Consider the following 16,181-nt stretch of genomic DNA (forward strand, 5'->3'; position numbering starts at 1 on the left):
TCTCCAAGTCTTGTGAGGCCCTGTTGGATTCCGGAGCTGCGTGGAACTTTGTTTCTTCTTCCTGTGTCCAAAGCATGGATTTAAAGGTACAGCCTATCGAGCGGCCTATTTCGTTGACGGCTATCAATGGTACTAGAATATCCAAGGGTCTCATAATGTGGCGCACGGAGCCAGTTAAGCTGCAGGTCGGAGCTCTACATCAAGAATGTCTGGAATTCTTGGTGATTCCGGAAATGCATCATGATCTGGTCCTCGGAATGCCTTGGCTCAAAGTTCATAATCCCCACATTGATTGGAAGTCTTCTCAAATTCTATCTTGGAGTTCTTTTTGTCACGCTAACTGTCTCACTCCCGTCTGTCCGCTCCTTGTCTCTTCTAAGTCGGATGAAGAGCATATTCCGGAGGCGTATCAAGAGTTCAAGGATGTGTTTTCGGAACAGGCGGCTGACCAGTTACCACCCCATAGGCCTTGGGACTGCCCCATTGACCTTATCCTAGGGAAGATGCCGCCCCGTGGCCGCACATATCCTCTGTCACTTCCTGAGACCCAAGCTATGTCGGACTATATTAAGACCAATCTGCTCAAAGGATTCATTCGCCCCTCTATCTCCCCGGCTGGAGCGGGCTTCTTTTTCGTGAAGAAGAAGGACGGGGGGTTGAGACCATGTATCGACTACTGCGGCTTAAACGATATCACCATCAAGAATAAATACCCCTTGCCACTAATCACAGAGTTATTTGATAGGGTTCGTGGCGCCCGCGTTTTCTCCAAGCTCGATTTGAGGGGGGCCTATAATCTTATACGCATCCGAGAAGGGGATGAATGGAAGACCGCCTTCAATACCAGGGATGGGCATTATGAATATCTGGTGATGCCGTTTGGCCTTAGTAATGCCCCTGCCGTCTTCCAGGGATTCGTCAACGAAATCTTCCGAGACATGTTATATCGAAGTGTTGTGGTATATTTAGACGACATACTGATTTTTTTCCAAAGATCTTGCTGAACACAGGACACAGGTCAAAGAGGTGCTCCACCGTTTACGAAAGAATCATCTCTATGCTAAGATCTCCAAATGTACCTTCGAAGTAACATCAATTCCGTTCCTCGGTTATATCATCTCGGGGACGGAACTTCGCATGGACCCGGAGAAACTTTCTGCCATTCGTGACTGGAATCAGCCTCTCTCTTTGAAAGCGATACAAAGATTCCTGGGCTTTGCGAATTATTACAGGAAATTAATTAGGGGTTTCTCTACTATAGTTGCACCCATTACCGCCTTGACCAGAAAGGGCTCAAACCCGGGTTTGTGGTCTCCCAAAGCCATGGAAGCTTTCACCTACTTGAAATCAGCTTTTATGTCAGCCCCGGTACTTCAACAACCAAATTTCGAAGAACTTTTTTTCCTGGAAGTTGATGCATCCTCGGTCGGAGTCGGAGCTGTTCTCTCCCAGTACTCCTCGGATAAGAAATTGCATCCATGTGGCTTCCACTCTCGAAAGTTCTCCCCGGCCGAACGGAATTATACTATTGGTGATCAAGAGCTCTTAGCCATAAAATCCGCTTTGGAGGAGTGGAGGTATCTTTTAGGAGGGGCCAAACATGTGATTACTATTTACACCGATCACAAAAATTTGTTGTACATTAAAACCGCACAGTGTTTGAATCCTCGTCAAGCTAGATGGGCGCTTTTCTTCACTCGATTTTCTTTTGTTATCAAGTACTGGGCCGGGACTTTCAATATTAAAGCTGATGCACTCTCTCTCATTCACAAACTCCCACAGATGAAGAGGATTCTTCTGAACGGAATTTAATTCTGAATCCAATTTCTGTTTCCGCTGCTTCCACTACTCCGGGCCCTCCCCCTGGGAGAATGTCTGTACCAACTAAATTCCGACCGAAAATACTGCAGTGGGCTCACATCTCCAAGTTCTCTGGTCATCCCGGCGTTTAGAAGATGCTGAAGTTTCTACAAAGATCTTACTGGTGGGACACCATGAGGAAGGATGTACAGGATTACGTTAATTCTTGTCCACAGTGTACCCAGCATAAATCTCCTCGTCTACCTCCTGCCGGGTTGCTTCACCCTCTGTCCATTCCTATGAAACCCTGGGCTCATATTTCCATGGACTTCATTACCGAATTGCCCTGTTCAAAGGTTACAATACCATCTGGATGATTGTTGACCGCTTTTCAAAGATGGCGCACTTCGTTCCATTGACAGGTCTGCCGACAGCTCCCAAGTTGGCTTTATTGTTCATCCGGGAACACTTTCGGTTGCATGGTTTACCTCAAGAAATAGTCTCTGATCGAGGGGTACAGTTCACCGCAAGGTTTTGGAGAGCCCTCTGCTCAGCCTTACAAATTACACTTAAATTTTCGTCTGCCTATCATCCCCAAACGAATGGACAAACGGAACGAGTCAACCAAGATCTAGAGACTTTCCTCCGCCTTTATCTCTCCCCTTCACAGAACAACTGGGTGGAGTTGTTACTTTGGGCGGAGTTTGCCCATAACCATTCATTTCATTCTTCCACTGGCGAGTCTCCATTCTTCATCAACTATGGGTTCCACCCACAAGTTCCGGAATTACCAATTTTTCCGACAGAAGAGGTACCAGCTGTGACTTCCACTCTACTACACTTCAGGCAAATTTGGAGTAAGATTCATGCTAGTCTTAAAAAGGTTTCTGTCCGATACAAGTTCTTCGCGGATAAGAAACGGCGAGCCGCTGCTCAATACAAGGTTGGTGATAGGGTATGGCTTTCCACACGCAATCTCCGGTTAAAGGTGCCCACTATGAAGTTTGCTCCAAGATTCATCGGTCCTTATCCTGTGCTACAAGTCCTGAATCCTGTGGTCTGCAAGTTGGGTTTACCTTCTCACCTACGTATACCAAATGCCTTCCATGTTTCTCTTCTTCGTCCTCTCGTCCTTAATCATTTTTATTCAAAGTCTTCTAGCCCCACCTCAGTAGAAATTGAAACCGGAACAGACTTCGAGATCAAAACTATTCTGGACTCTCGTTACCATCACAAGAATCTGCAATATCTGGTGGAATGGAAAGGTTATGGTCCTGAGGAGAGAAGTTGGATAAAGGCTTCTGAGGTCTCAGCTCCTCGACTAATCCGGATTTTCCATTCTAGACATCCTACGAAACCAGGAAAGTGTCCAGAGGCCACTCCTAGAGGAGGGGGTACTGTCATACAGCCGCCGCGGCCCCCGTACTTGCCTCTCCGGGGGTGCTGGATCTCCGGGCGGCTGTCTTCGCTGGCGGTCTCCGGCTCCCGGCGCTCCATCCAGCGCTCGTGGTGTGGACGTCGCGGATGCGGGTGACGTCATAAAGCGCTCCCCAATCAGACGCTGGCGGGAAGTTCAAATTCAGACGCCGGGCAGAGCTCCGGCACCTGAGTATCATCTATTCTGCCTACAGAAGTTGTGATCTCCAGTGCTCCCGCATTCCTGTGGTTTCCAGCCCTCCCAGACGGACTCCATGCGCCTCAGTGTCTTCAAGCACCTCCGCGCCTCCAAGCACCTCAGTGCCTCCAAGCGCCTCCGCGCCTCCAAGCACCTCAGTGCCTCCAAGCACCTCAGCGTCTCCAAGCACCTCAGTGTCTTCAAGCACCTCAGTGCCTCCAAGCGCCTCCAAGCACCTCAGCGCCTCCAAGCACCTCAGTGCCTCCAAGCGCCTCAGCGCCTCCAAGCACCTCAGTGCCTCCAAGCACCTCAGCGTCTCCAAGCACCTCAGTGTCTTCAAGCACCTCAATGCCTCCAAGCACCTCAATGCCTCCAAGCGCCTCTGCGCCTCCAAGCACATCAGTGCCTCCACGCACCTCAGCGTCTCCAAGCACCTCAATGTCTTCAAGCACCTCAGTGCCTCCAAGCACCTCAGTGCCTCCAAGCGCCTCCGCACCTCCAAGCACCTCAGTGCCTCCAAACTCCTCAGTGCCTCCAAGCGCCTCAGCGCCTCCAAGCACCTCAGTGTCTCCAAGCACCTCAGTGCCTCTAAGTGCCTCCAAGCACCTCAGTGCCTCCAAGCACCTCAGTGCCTCCAAGCGCCTCAGCGCCTCCAAGCACCTCAGTGCCTCCAAGCGCCTCAGTGCCTCCAAGCACCTCAGCGTCTCCAAGCACCTCAGCGCCTCCAAGCACCTCAGTGCCTCCAAGCGCCTCAGCATCTCCAAGCACTTCAGCGCCTCCCCGCACCTCAGTGCCTCCAAGCACTTCAGCGCCTACAAGCACCTCAGTGTCTCCAAGCCCCCAGTGCACTTTAGCGCAGTTTGTGTCTCCAGCACCTGGTATTCTTCACTGATTCATCAGCGCCTTTCAAGTTCTGTCTTTCAGGAGACCTTCAGCGTCCACGCGTGCCTCCTGTTTGCCGACCTAATCCTGCATGAGGAAAACTTACATTCGGCCATCTCTACTGCGGTCCAGTTGCGGTTCCTCTTCCCGGTCACCGGAAGAAACCCCGAGTCCACAACACTCCCAAACCAGGTCAGTGATAAGCCCCTATCTGATTTTCCATGTGGATCGAGCAGAGTTGAGGACTCGTCCTCAATTTCTGCCTAAAGTGGTTTCGTCGTTTCATATGAGCCAACCTATTGTGGTTCCTGTGGCTACGGGTGACTTGGAGGATTCCAAGTCCCTTGATGTAGTCAGGGCCTTAAAAATTTATGTAGCCTAGACGGCTCGGGTTAGGAAAACAGAGGCACTGTTTGTCCTGTATGCAGCCAACAAGGTTGGCGCTCCTGCTTCTAAGCAGACTATTGCTCGCTGGATCTGTAACACGATTCAGCAGGCTCATTCTACGGCTGGATTGCCGTTACCAAATTCGGTAAAGGCCCATTCCACTAGGAAGGTGGGCTCTTCTTGGGCGGCTGCCCGAGGCGTCTCGGCATTACAGCTTTGCCGAGCAGCTACTTGGTCGGGTTCAAACACTTTTGCAAAATTCTACAAGTTTGATACCCTGGCTGATGAGGACCTCATGTTTGCTCAATCGGTGCTGCAGAGTCATCCGCACTCTCCCGCCCGGTCTGGAGCTTTGGTATAAATCCCATGGTCCTTACGGAGTCCCCAGCATCCTCTAGGACGTAAGAGAAAATAAGATTTTAAACCTACCGGTAAATCTTTTTCTCCTAGTCCGTAGAGGATGCTGGGCGCCCGTCCCAGTGCGGACAAATTCTGCAAGGCTTGTATATAGTTGTTGCTTACATAAGGGTTAATATGTTACAATTGAGATTAGTCTCTGGCTGATGCTGCTTTGTTCATACTGTTAACTGATTTAGTATATACCAGGTTGTACGGTGTGTATGGTGTGGGCTGGTATGTATCTCGCCCTTAGATTAACAAAAATCCTTTCCTCGTACTGTCCATCTCCTCTGGGCACAGTTCTATAACTGAGGTCTGGAGGAGGGGCATAGAGGGAGGAGCCAGTTCACACCCATCTAAAGTCTTAGAGTGCCCATGTCTCCTGCGGAGCCCGTCTATACCCCATGGTCCTTACGGAGTCCCCAGCATCCTCTACGGACTAGGAGAAAAAGATTTACCTGTAGGTTTAAAATCTTATTTTTCCGTCCATAGATTAAGTCAATATCCTTGAAAAAGATAACAGCTTTTGTTAGTGCGTGTGTGCTATGTGTGACCCAATAAAAATGTATTTAAAAAAAAAAAAAGCAGAATCTCAAAAGGCTTCCATGTGCCTTGTATGTTAAATTGCTTGCTCGGGATGTTCTGACTTTTAGTAAGTATTCTGAAAAAAATACAAGATTTTCTCTTCGCGATCAGGACCAGTAAGTGACATAACGAGAAGGCAGAGATAGGGTAAGTGCTAGATCCAAGTGGCCTAAGGGACCTTTTATGTCAGGGGGAGGAGCAGATGCGTAACTAAGGGGGGTTGAGCAGAGCATGTGCCCTGGGCGCCGCAGCAGGCCCAGCAGAGGGGGGCGCTGCCGGCCAGGGCATCATGCGCCACACTGCACTATGCACTCTCTGCCTCCCTCCTACGTGCTGATGCTGGGAGCCGGGAGCGTGACCGCAGTGACAGCATCACAGAGTCTGGGCCGTTTCTAGGGCAGTGCGAGCCGTGCAGCTGCACGGGCCGCCTGCAGCCGCAGCCAGTGTGGATCCATTGAGCTGCTGAAACAGCGTTAAGCCACACCCCCTTGTGACAATCCCGGACGTTCCCCCAGGAACAATGACTGAATCTGCACAGGAGCCTGGGTGTCCACAGGGAGCTACAAGCATGCCATAAGTGCCGTGTGCTATAATGTGCATTTTCGGCTCATACCGTGTGCTAGAATGTAAATTTTTGCTCATACCGTGTGCTAGAATGTGAATTTCGGCTCATACCGTGTGCTAAAATTTGAAAGGGGCACCAGTACTAGATAGTATAAGGGGTCATACTACACTGAAGGACATGCCCCCTGTTGAGTGGCCACACCCCCTTTTCCGGAGCATTTCACCCTTCACTTTTCCATACCCCCCTTCAAAAATTACACCTACTTGTGCAGGAGATGATGATGGTAAGGTGTATGTAGAATTGAAAAGAATGTTCCCAGTATGACATGAAACAGCTGGCGTGTCATGGTGACAGATCCCATTTTCAGTGTCCACGCCCCCTTTCTGGTGTGTGGCCATGGTCATTTTTTCCAGTGCGCGCTCGTGGCGTGCGCACATACTTTCCTTTGTAGGTTTTTTTTTTTTTTGGAGGGGGGGCGCCGTTATTAATCTTGCCCTGGGCTCCAAAATCCCTAGTTACGCCTCTGGGGAGGAGCCACGACACAAGGGGGTGGAGCTAGGCCAGCTGGATAGTTCCTCTACTATCCACCCCACCAACTATTACCTTTAGTAATCAGGTGGCGAGCGAAGCGGAGCGAGCCACCGAGCCCGAAGCGTGGCGAACAAAGCGAGCCCGCGAGGGTACAGAAAGCTAATGCTTCCCTGCCATCGATAGCTGGGTATAACCAAATATTTGTAATTTTTTTTTTACTGGCACAGAGCTTAGCCCCACCCCTGGGTTTCATTAAGCCCCGCCTCCCATTTTTTATTGGCCCCACCTCCCAGCGGTGGCCATCGAGTGGTGCAAACCATCGATGGTTCACCATAGATGGTTTTAGTGCCATCGATGGCAACCATCGATGTGCAGATGGCCATCCCTAATAGAGTCTCCCACCATTGCCAGAAAGCATACAATACACTTAAAAATATGAGTTGCAGCAATGCTAACATAACAACTGTGTTAGCCATAACTTTGCTGCAAATCTAGGAGCAGGAGCCCCTATGTGATAATGGAGGGATGTAATGTCATATTTGCATTGTGCCACCTCTTGGCCAATTTGCCGTTCCTAATAAAGTACACGAGTTTGTAATGACGGGATTAGTGTGTGACTGACAGGCCTGTTGCAAGTTCCCACGGCCTCCTTCTACTAGCGTGCAGAGTGACGTCACGCAGTCATGTGACCGGACTCAGTACTCAACATGGCTGCGCCCAGCAGGAGAGGGAGATCACTGTTTTTGTTAGACGTGTTTCTTCGTTATGTCCCGGCAGCGTGTCAGCGGAATGGTGCTCAGTACAGGGCATGCTATAAGGACACACTGAGGATCGCATTTTTTGTGCATTGCTGGCTTTATGTTAGCGCCAGGTAAACTGAAGAGGAAGCTGGGGAATAGTTTGCATAAGTGACGTATCACTAACCTCGCGTAACTGTGCTCTTTTGTATTAAAGATATCTATATTTAAAGTAATTGTTTTGCTTATTTCTCCAACCACTGCCTGGCCTGACATTTGTGTTTTACTGACATATGAATGTAGAGCTATAATAATATATTTCCAGGTTGATCGACATGTGAAATAGATTTTGTTAAGGGTATGGGCAAAACACATTTGTTTCGACTGTGTTTTAATAATATTAAAAGTACAGTATCCTGTAGTAGATACTTTTAACAGTAAAGACATACTGTGCTAAAGAGCTAGCTTAGCTCTGTGGTTTCTTGACTGCCAGTTCCCTAGAATATCAGCATTTTTTACATGGAACCCTTAGGATAAAGTTTTTTTACTGATCTATTTTGAAAAAAAATACGACATTAAATAAGGTGTACCTACCTGTCATCCTCATGTTCAGTTATATGATGGTGTACAGTTTTGCTTCTGATTTGTCTGTGTTTTATAATAGGAGCTACTAACACTGGTTTTGCCTACCACTTTGACCAGCGATAAGTATCCCTGCAAGAGCCTTGTAGCACCCCAGGACAGTTTGGGAACCCCTGGCTTAGCTCTTGGCTCCCCTTATGCTATATCCAAAGGCAGATGGAGCTCTAGCTCCAGGCCATCACATAAAATAGACCCATTATCATTGCAGCATGATGATGATCCTCTGCCTAGCTGGCTACACATTTAGCCATAAATCATAGGTGTTAAGACTACATTTCTAATTCCCACACAAATTCTTGCAATTTTTCTTCTGTTATATGTATAATAAGGCATTGAAGCTGATAGTGTAGGGCACAGGTTCTCAAACTCGGTCCTCAGGACCCCACACAATGCATGTTTTCCAGGTCTCCTCACAGAATCTCAAGTGAAAGAATTAGCTCCACCTTTTAAAATGTGTCAGTGAGTAATTAATACACCTGTGCACTTGCTGGGTTACCTGCAAAACATGCACTGTGTGGGGTCCTGAGGACCGAGTTTGAGAATCTGTGGTGTAGGGCACAGGTCTTCAACCTGCGGCCCTCCAGCTGCTGTGGAATTACACATCTCAGCATGTCCTGCCTCTGTTTTAGCATGCCTTAATAGCAAAACTGTGACAGGGGAGAGCCGCAGGTTGAAGACCCACGGTGTAGGAGGTGTACATGTCCACAGTTCTACCCCTTCGCAGTATAGGCTGTTGAACATTTTCAGACCCAGGCCCATGTGGCCTTTAATCTATCGCTGGCTACATGTCTTAACTGGCTTTGCAAATCTGGCCCAAACTTTGGTAGAGCACTATGCGCAACATAAAGTATGTGAAATTACATTACACTCCAGTGGTTCCCAAACTTTGGTAGAGCACTATGCGCAACATAAAGAATGTGAAATGACATTACACTCCAGTGATTCCCAAACTTTGGTAGAGCACTATGCGCAACATAAAGTATGTGAAATGACATTACACTCCAGTGGTTCCCAAACTTCTTTGAATTACTGCGCTCTACAGTTTTAAAAAAAATTTCTTGGCACCACTATGCCAAAAGCTTCTTTAATAAGTAATTCAGAAGAAAATATTAAATTAAGTAATATGTGTTTACATGTCATTCTAATGGGTCCTACACACTCAGCGACCTGCCGTGGAGCTACGGGGGGAGGGGGGGGGGGTAGGTCACCCGGCTCCATAGCAGTACATGCTAATATGGACGAGATTTTCCATATTGGCCTGCATGCATAAGCGAACCGGCACCAACGATGAAAGAGCATGGGGCCGCGCATCGTTCATCAGTGGTGCCTACACACTGAATGATATGAACGAGTTCTCATTCATTAATGATTGAGAACGTTCATATCGTTCAGTGAAATCACCTAATGTGTAGGGTCAGTTATGTGGTGAGGGACAGGATTCACTTCTGTTTGTTCACATATCTTATCATATTTTATTGATTTTGCCTATTACATTGACCATAAAAAATGTGAATTGATCAAAGACCAGGGAGAGTCAGCCGCACGGCATAATGTCGGGGTCATGTATACATTTCCAACCCTGCTAAATGAACACATATTCTACTCGTTGCCAATGGAAGGTGCAACTCACTACCAACAAAAAGGAGGAGGAGAAGATAGCTGTAAAGGTGCACAAATGCATATCAAATTTGTTTAAAACATAGATCATATGTTGTTTAATATAGCAAAATGTCTAAAAACATAGAGGCGTATATAGCAGTAATAAAAATATTTAGGGATCAGTGATCTCCACAAGCTAATTACTGCCCAAGATCTAGATATGGGTGTGGTTCATCAAATCGACAGTATCTAGGTCGACCACTATAGGTCGACAGTCACTAGGTCGACATGGATGGAAGGTCGACAGGGTTTCTAGGTCGACATGTGCTAGGTCGACAGGTCTAAAGGTCGACATGAGGAAAACATTTTTTTTTTTGGTGTCGTTTTCTTCGTAGAGTGACCCAAATTAGTGCACCGCGTCCCCTCGCATGGCTCGCTTCGCTCGCCATGCTTCGGGCATGGTGCCTTCGCTTTGCTCGGCACACTTTACCGTTCCAATCGTAGTCCACGTGGATCGTTAAGTATGAAAAAATTCAAAAAAAGAAAAAAAATGTGAAAAACTCATGTCGACCTGTCGACCTAGCACATGTCTACCTAGAAACTCTGTCGACCTTCCATCCATGTCGACCTAGTGACTGTCGACCTATAGTGGTCGACCTAAACATTGTCGACCTAGATACTGTCGATCTTCAGACCGGATCCCCTAGATATGTCTGTCAATAGATGAACTAGTGAGAATTCAATTCAAGACTGACATTCCGTTTGTTTGCTCCTCATTTCTATGTAATCTTCAAAAATCAGACTAAGATGCATGTGTTGTAGCGATCATTCTGATTAGAGATGAGCGGGTTCGGTTTTACTCGGATTTACCCGAATCTCCTTATTGGCTATCGGACGTCACGTGTTTTGGTTAGCCAATAAGAAAAATCCAGAAAATAAGAAATGGTGATAATTCTGGCGTAAAGAACCGAGTAAATCCGAACCCGCTCATCTCTAATTCTGATACTCTCCCTAACCACAGATATAATAATTAATGGAAGGGAATTTGTACAGATGTAGCCATGCTCATCTTTGCTACGCTGCAGTATGCTGCAGCACAGCTTTCTGCATGATGCGCCGGGATGTGACTATTTGCAGCCGGCAATCGCTCCTTTAATTCCTCCAGTAGTCAAAGCCCGGCATGCTATGCAGAAAGCCGTCTAGACAGAGACTGTATAATAGGATATGTCAGTTAGAAATACGCATTTATGCCTTGTAAGCAGTGTATTCTTTGTACCTATTATAATGTAAATCAGCCCTGGCCAAGCTGTGGCTCTCCAGCTTTTGTGAAACCATAAGTCCCAGCATGCTTTACCAGCTGATGGGTGGGACTTGTAGTTTCACAACAGCTGGAGAGCCACAGTTTGGCCTGGCCTGGCCTAGTTGCAAATACAAACTGGAGCCAGAAAAAATATTCACAGCTGATAATTCCAACATAAGGGCAACAAGGAGAATATTAATCTGTTTTCCACAACGTCCACAATGTGCAATCATTTTATTCATCTAAACTTTATTATTCAATTTTTTATTTTTTTCACATTTCTTTACATTTGTATCCCATTCAACAAAAAAAAATAAAATGCAGTTTTCTGTTTGTTTTGTTTTAGGAACTCACTGCTAGATGACTTGCTGTTGCCTTATAACGTCTTTTCTAAGCATGGTCCAACCCGCAGCCATCGTGAGACCAGAGACTGTCTTCCTGTTGCTAGCGGTAATACCACACATGAAACGTGGCCTAGTAATAATTACACAGCACTTCCAGTGGCCACCCTCAGAACATATGAATCAATCTTTCCTGATAAAGATAATCTAAAAAAGACTGTTTATGGTCACTTTACTTTTATAAATAATCCCTTGAGGACTGTGTCTGTGCTGGAGCCTGGTGGACTGGGGAGTTGTAGCAGAAACTTTACTGCAACCGTCGGAAAAACTGTAAAATATGGGAAGTGCATTGTGGCCCAGAACGGAGGATTTTTTAATACTACTACTAATGAATGTCTTGGGAACGTTGTGAGTAATGGGAAATTGGTGCAGAACTCGAAAGGCATCCAAAATGCTCAATTTGGCATCAGGGCAGATGGTTCCATGGTTTTTGGGTAAGTAATTTATATTAGCACAATCTGTCATTGCAATACTACATGATTGAATGAGTCATATGTACTGGTATTCTTTCATGATGATTCTATTCAATCATTGTAATGTAAAAATAAATAAATCTGCAGATATGACTTACAAATCATCATGGACTGACCTGCATTTTATATCACTGGAGTAGGCAACCTGTGGCATCCCAGCATGCCCTGTTACAGTTTTGCTGTTAGATCATGCTAAAACTGTGGAATGTGTTACCTACCCCTGATATATGTCAATAACAATTACTGATTAAAGAAAAACAAATAATATATCATGGGAAATCTGGTGCATTGTTCCTTGGATGAAAAAAGATTTTGTAACCCTGAACTACCAGTCGGCTGATTTCATTTTGTAAGTTGTACTAGAAAAATGACAGTATCTGGTTAATATGTGTCATAGCACCATCTGTATAGGTTTACCTATTACAGTATAGAAGGAGGAATAAAGTAAATCATCTAGGAGATTTAAAACATTTTAGATTATTAGTGTTCTTTCTAGCACCCTGCACCTGTCACAACCCGTGCAGTTTTTCTGGGATCCGGTCTCTGGGTCGACACTATCTAGATCGACCACTATTGGTCGACAGTTTCTAGGTCGACAGGGTCTCTAGGTCGACATGTTCTTAGGTCGACGGGTCAAAAGGTCGACATGAGTTTTTAATTTTTCTTTTTCTTTTTTTTTTAACTTTTTCATACTTAACGGTCCACGTGGACTACAATTGGGAATGGTAACCCTTGCCCGAAGCATGGTGAGCGAAGCGAGCCATGCGAGGGGACACGGTGCACTAATTGGGGTTCCCGGTCACTACGAAGAAAACGACTCAAAACCCCCCATAAAAAACTCGACCTTTTGACCGGTCGACCTAGACCATGTCGACCTAAAGAACCTGTCGACCTAGAGACCATGTCGACCTAGTTACTGTCGACCAATAGTGGTCAACCTAGTTACTATCTACCTTCCATACCACACACGTTTGTCTTTCCTGCCTGTGGTGTCACTCTCTGCTGAAATATAGACCATAGTGTGCTAGAAGCACCAGAGCAATAACAATCTGGGTATTAGAGAACAGACTAATGGAACAATATATCGGTATCAGATTACTGATCCAGGCTGATACAAATTTCACAGAAGCCAAACTAGCTGAAAACTTTGACTTGTGGAGCAATATTGTGGTGGATGTGCTCTATAGAATGCACACGCTTACCAGTTTTAAAGGTATGTACAGTATGAGTAGATAATATATTACCATATATACAGGGTTATACATGTTTGTTAGCAAACCAAAAATGTTTGCAATTGGGCAAAACCATGTTGCACTGCAGGTGGGCCAGATGTAACATGTGCAGAGAGAGGTGGGGTATACTGTTTCTGTGCAGGATAAATACTGGCTGCTTTATTTCTACACTGCAATTTAGATTACAGTTTGAACACATCGCACTCAAATCTAAAGCTGGGCATACACTATACAGTTATTTGCCAGATCTGGCCGGTTGGAATAAAAATCTGGTAATGGATGAGAGCATATGACAATCAACCATTTGTTCCCAAACACTGGAAAACAGACAAAAATCCAGGAGAGTGTAACCAATTAGTATGCACAACAGTTTTTGTCTGTTTCTAATGTTTGGGAGCAAATGGTCGATTGTTATTTGCTGTCATCCATTACCAGATTTTCATTTCAACCATCCATATATATAATTGTATAGTGTGTGCCCAGTTTAACTCTTTCTCTGCACATGTTACATCTGCTCCACCTGCAGTTCAACATGGTTTTGCCCAATGGCTAACATGTTTGGTTTGCTAACAAACCTGAATAAGGCCCATAATTGCTTTTAATAGTTAGATCTTTAACTACCTTCATTATCAACATCTGTACATCATGCTTATGTTTTACACATGTGCAAGCTCTTTTATTCATGTATGTATATGTTGTGAGTGCAGGAACCAACAGCTTTATTGGTGTCTTTGCTGTCTTGTTTCTGTGTGTTCCAGGTACTTGTCAGAAGAGGAGGTCCTGGATACAGAAAACCCCTTTGTGCAGCTAGTGAGTGGAGTGGTGTGGCTGCTGCGGAATGGGGAGGTTTATATTGAGCAGAGCAAGAGTGTAGAATGTGACAAAAGCCAGGATACAGGTAGGTTTAGCAGGATGTGTGTCCATGCACCTTTTTGTTATTCATCTGTATCTCTTGCTCATCTGTGTGACTGTATCTCTAGCTTGAAGTGGGCGGGGTTAGGGAAATTTGTAGCCAATCAAACCTTCCCCTTATTGGTGATAATACGACATGTGGGTAAAATACAGCATGTGAGCTTTCCGCTTTCCTACAGCTTTAAAGCTTCATACGAACAGATGTTACTTTATGGGCGGGGGGGGTTTATTTTATTTTATTTTTTATAAAAACCAGTTAAGAGACCTTGCATGTTTTAAATACATAAGTAATGCTGAATTTTATAGGAGTTCATTGAAACCAATTTTACACCAAACAAAAAATGCATCCCGTGTGTTTTGAAGTTTCAGGACAGGACTACCAATCATCTAATCCCTAACAAGTCCTATTATTTATTACATCTAATTTCGTGTGACAAATGACAGAATATATTTTACTTTTCATTACTTTTTCAACAAAAATCAAGGTTAGCAGCAATAATTAATCATTTATTACCACTCCTGTCTTTTTGTCCTGTTTCTTCTTACTACACTGCTTCACCTATATGATGTTTGACGGACAAGGCATATCAATGGGGTTGAGGACTGGACTCTGTTATTCCAAAATATTGATTATTTTCTTTTTTAGTTATTTATTTGTAGATACTGTTAAGGGGGGTACACACGGAGAGATCCGTGCTTAAATTCTAAAGGGCCTCATACACTAGAACGATAATGCCCGATTTAATCCGATTCCGACCTTTCGCGCCGATATATCGAATGAAAAGTGACAAATTGGAGGTGTTTTACGTCTGATCCGATGCGCGGTCCTGTGAGCATTGGATCGGAGCCCCTAGGTCGTTGGAGCTGCACTCATGATAAATCGGAATCAGATGGAATGGATGGAAAAAAGTGTGTTTTATGTGCATGTAATATATCAAACAAGTTTGACTGGCATTCTCCAGGACACTCCCAGCCCCGTAGCTCTCTAATCCAGCCCATCAGATATATTTTACGGTACAATTGTATGCCATACGATAAATCACATGCGATTTATCGCGGCTTGATCAATCGCATGCGATATATCTTATGCGAAAATAGCACAAAAGTACAAAATCGTATGGAATCACTCCCGGGAAGGTCCCGGGGGAGTTCAAGGGAAATTGCAACCGACTTCAGGCTCAGACATATCGTTGTAGTGTATGGGACCCTTAAGCAATGTGACTCGATTGCTTAGAAATTAAGCACGGATCTCTCCGTGTGTATGCCCATAGCGATGCGCGGTCCTGCACATCACTATCTCTGACTGTAGATTTGGCATGCATGCATGCCAATTCTAGTGAGATCGCTCATTTCACAGCTGGGTGAAATGAGCGCCACCTCCTCCCTACCGTCCCATCCCCCCTCGCTCAGCACACATTGCGCTGTGTGATGAGCGGTCTGTGCTAGGTCGCTCAGCACACATCTCCCCCATGTGTAAAGGACTTTATGCTTCGTATCATTACCCTGTTGCATGATCCAATTTCTGTCAAGTTTTAGTCTATCAACAGTTGGCCAAACATTTTTCTCTGCAATACTTTGGTATAAAGAGGAGTCCACGATAAGCTCAGTAGCTGCAAGGGTCAGAGGTCTTCTGGCTACAGAACAATTGCAAATCATCACAACTCTCCGCCACCAAGCTTGATGGTTGCTGTGAGGGTCTTATGGTGATACACTGTGTTTTGTTTTCACCAAACACAGCTTTGGGCCTGTTTCGGATTTGTATGCAAACCCAATGATTTACGTATGAATCTGATGTTTGGGGAACTGTACATGTGCAGAACTGGTCCTGCGGTGTTTGGGAGGCGGAGCTGCGACTGGAACCACATTTTGTAGCCGGGCCCAGAGTCTGATAAGCAGGCTTCTCGGATCATACTGATCAGCACTGATGACCAGTCTGAGTAAGCTTTGGCTTATGCAGACTGGCCAAGGGCTGCGACCATCATGACCGATGGTGATCAAATGCTGTGTCTTCGGATGCAGAACGCAGATCACAGATGCATCCAGGAGCTGTCTCTCTTTTTTTCCTGCTGGCGCCTCCTGCTGAATTTGCCTTTTATTTATATGGTATTGCACAGTCGCTTG

At 45.6% G+C, this 16,181-nt stretch overlaps 1 protein-coding gene across 2 annotated transcripts in view; it reads left to right on the plus strand.

The window, feature by feature from the left end:
* The first annotated feature begins 7,400 nt into the window (after positions 1–7,400).
* NAGPA (N-acetylglucosamine-1-phosphodiester alpha-N-acetylglucosaminidase) overlaps positions 7,401–16,181 on the plus strand; it is a 75,780-nt gene continuing 66,999 nt past the window's right edge. The window contains exons 1-3 of one of the 2 annotated variants that reach the window (XM_063956071.1): positions 7,401–7,635; positions 11,389–11,877; positions 13,907–14,046. In XM_063956071.1, the coding sequence (XP_063812141.1) occupies positions 7,472–7,635; positions 11,389–11,877; positions 13,907–14,046 (793 nt within the window). In that variant the 5' untranslated portion in view covers positions 7,401–7,471. The remainder of the gene's footprint in view (positions 7,636–11,388; positions 11,878–13,906; positions 14,047–16,181) is intronic. The other variant, XM_063956070.1, reaches the window with a different exon arrangement.

Source organism: Pseudophryne corroboree, chromosome 2 (assembly GCF_028390025.1).
Source record: "Pseudophryne corroboree isolate aPseCor3 chromosome 2, aPseCor3.hap2, whole genome shotgun sequence".
NCBI classification, from domain to species: domain Eukaryota; kingdom Metazoa; phylum Chordata; class Amphibia; order Anura; family Myobatrachidae; genus Pseudophryne; species Pseudophryne corroboree.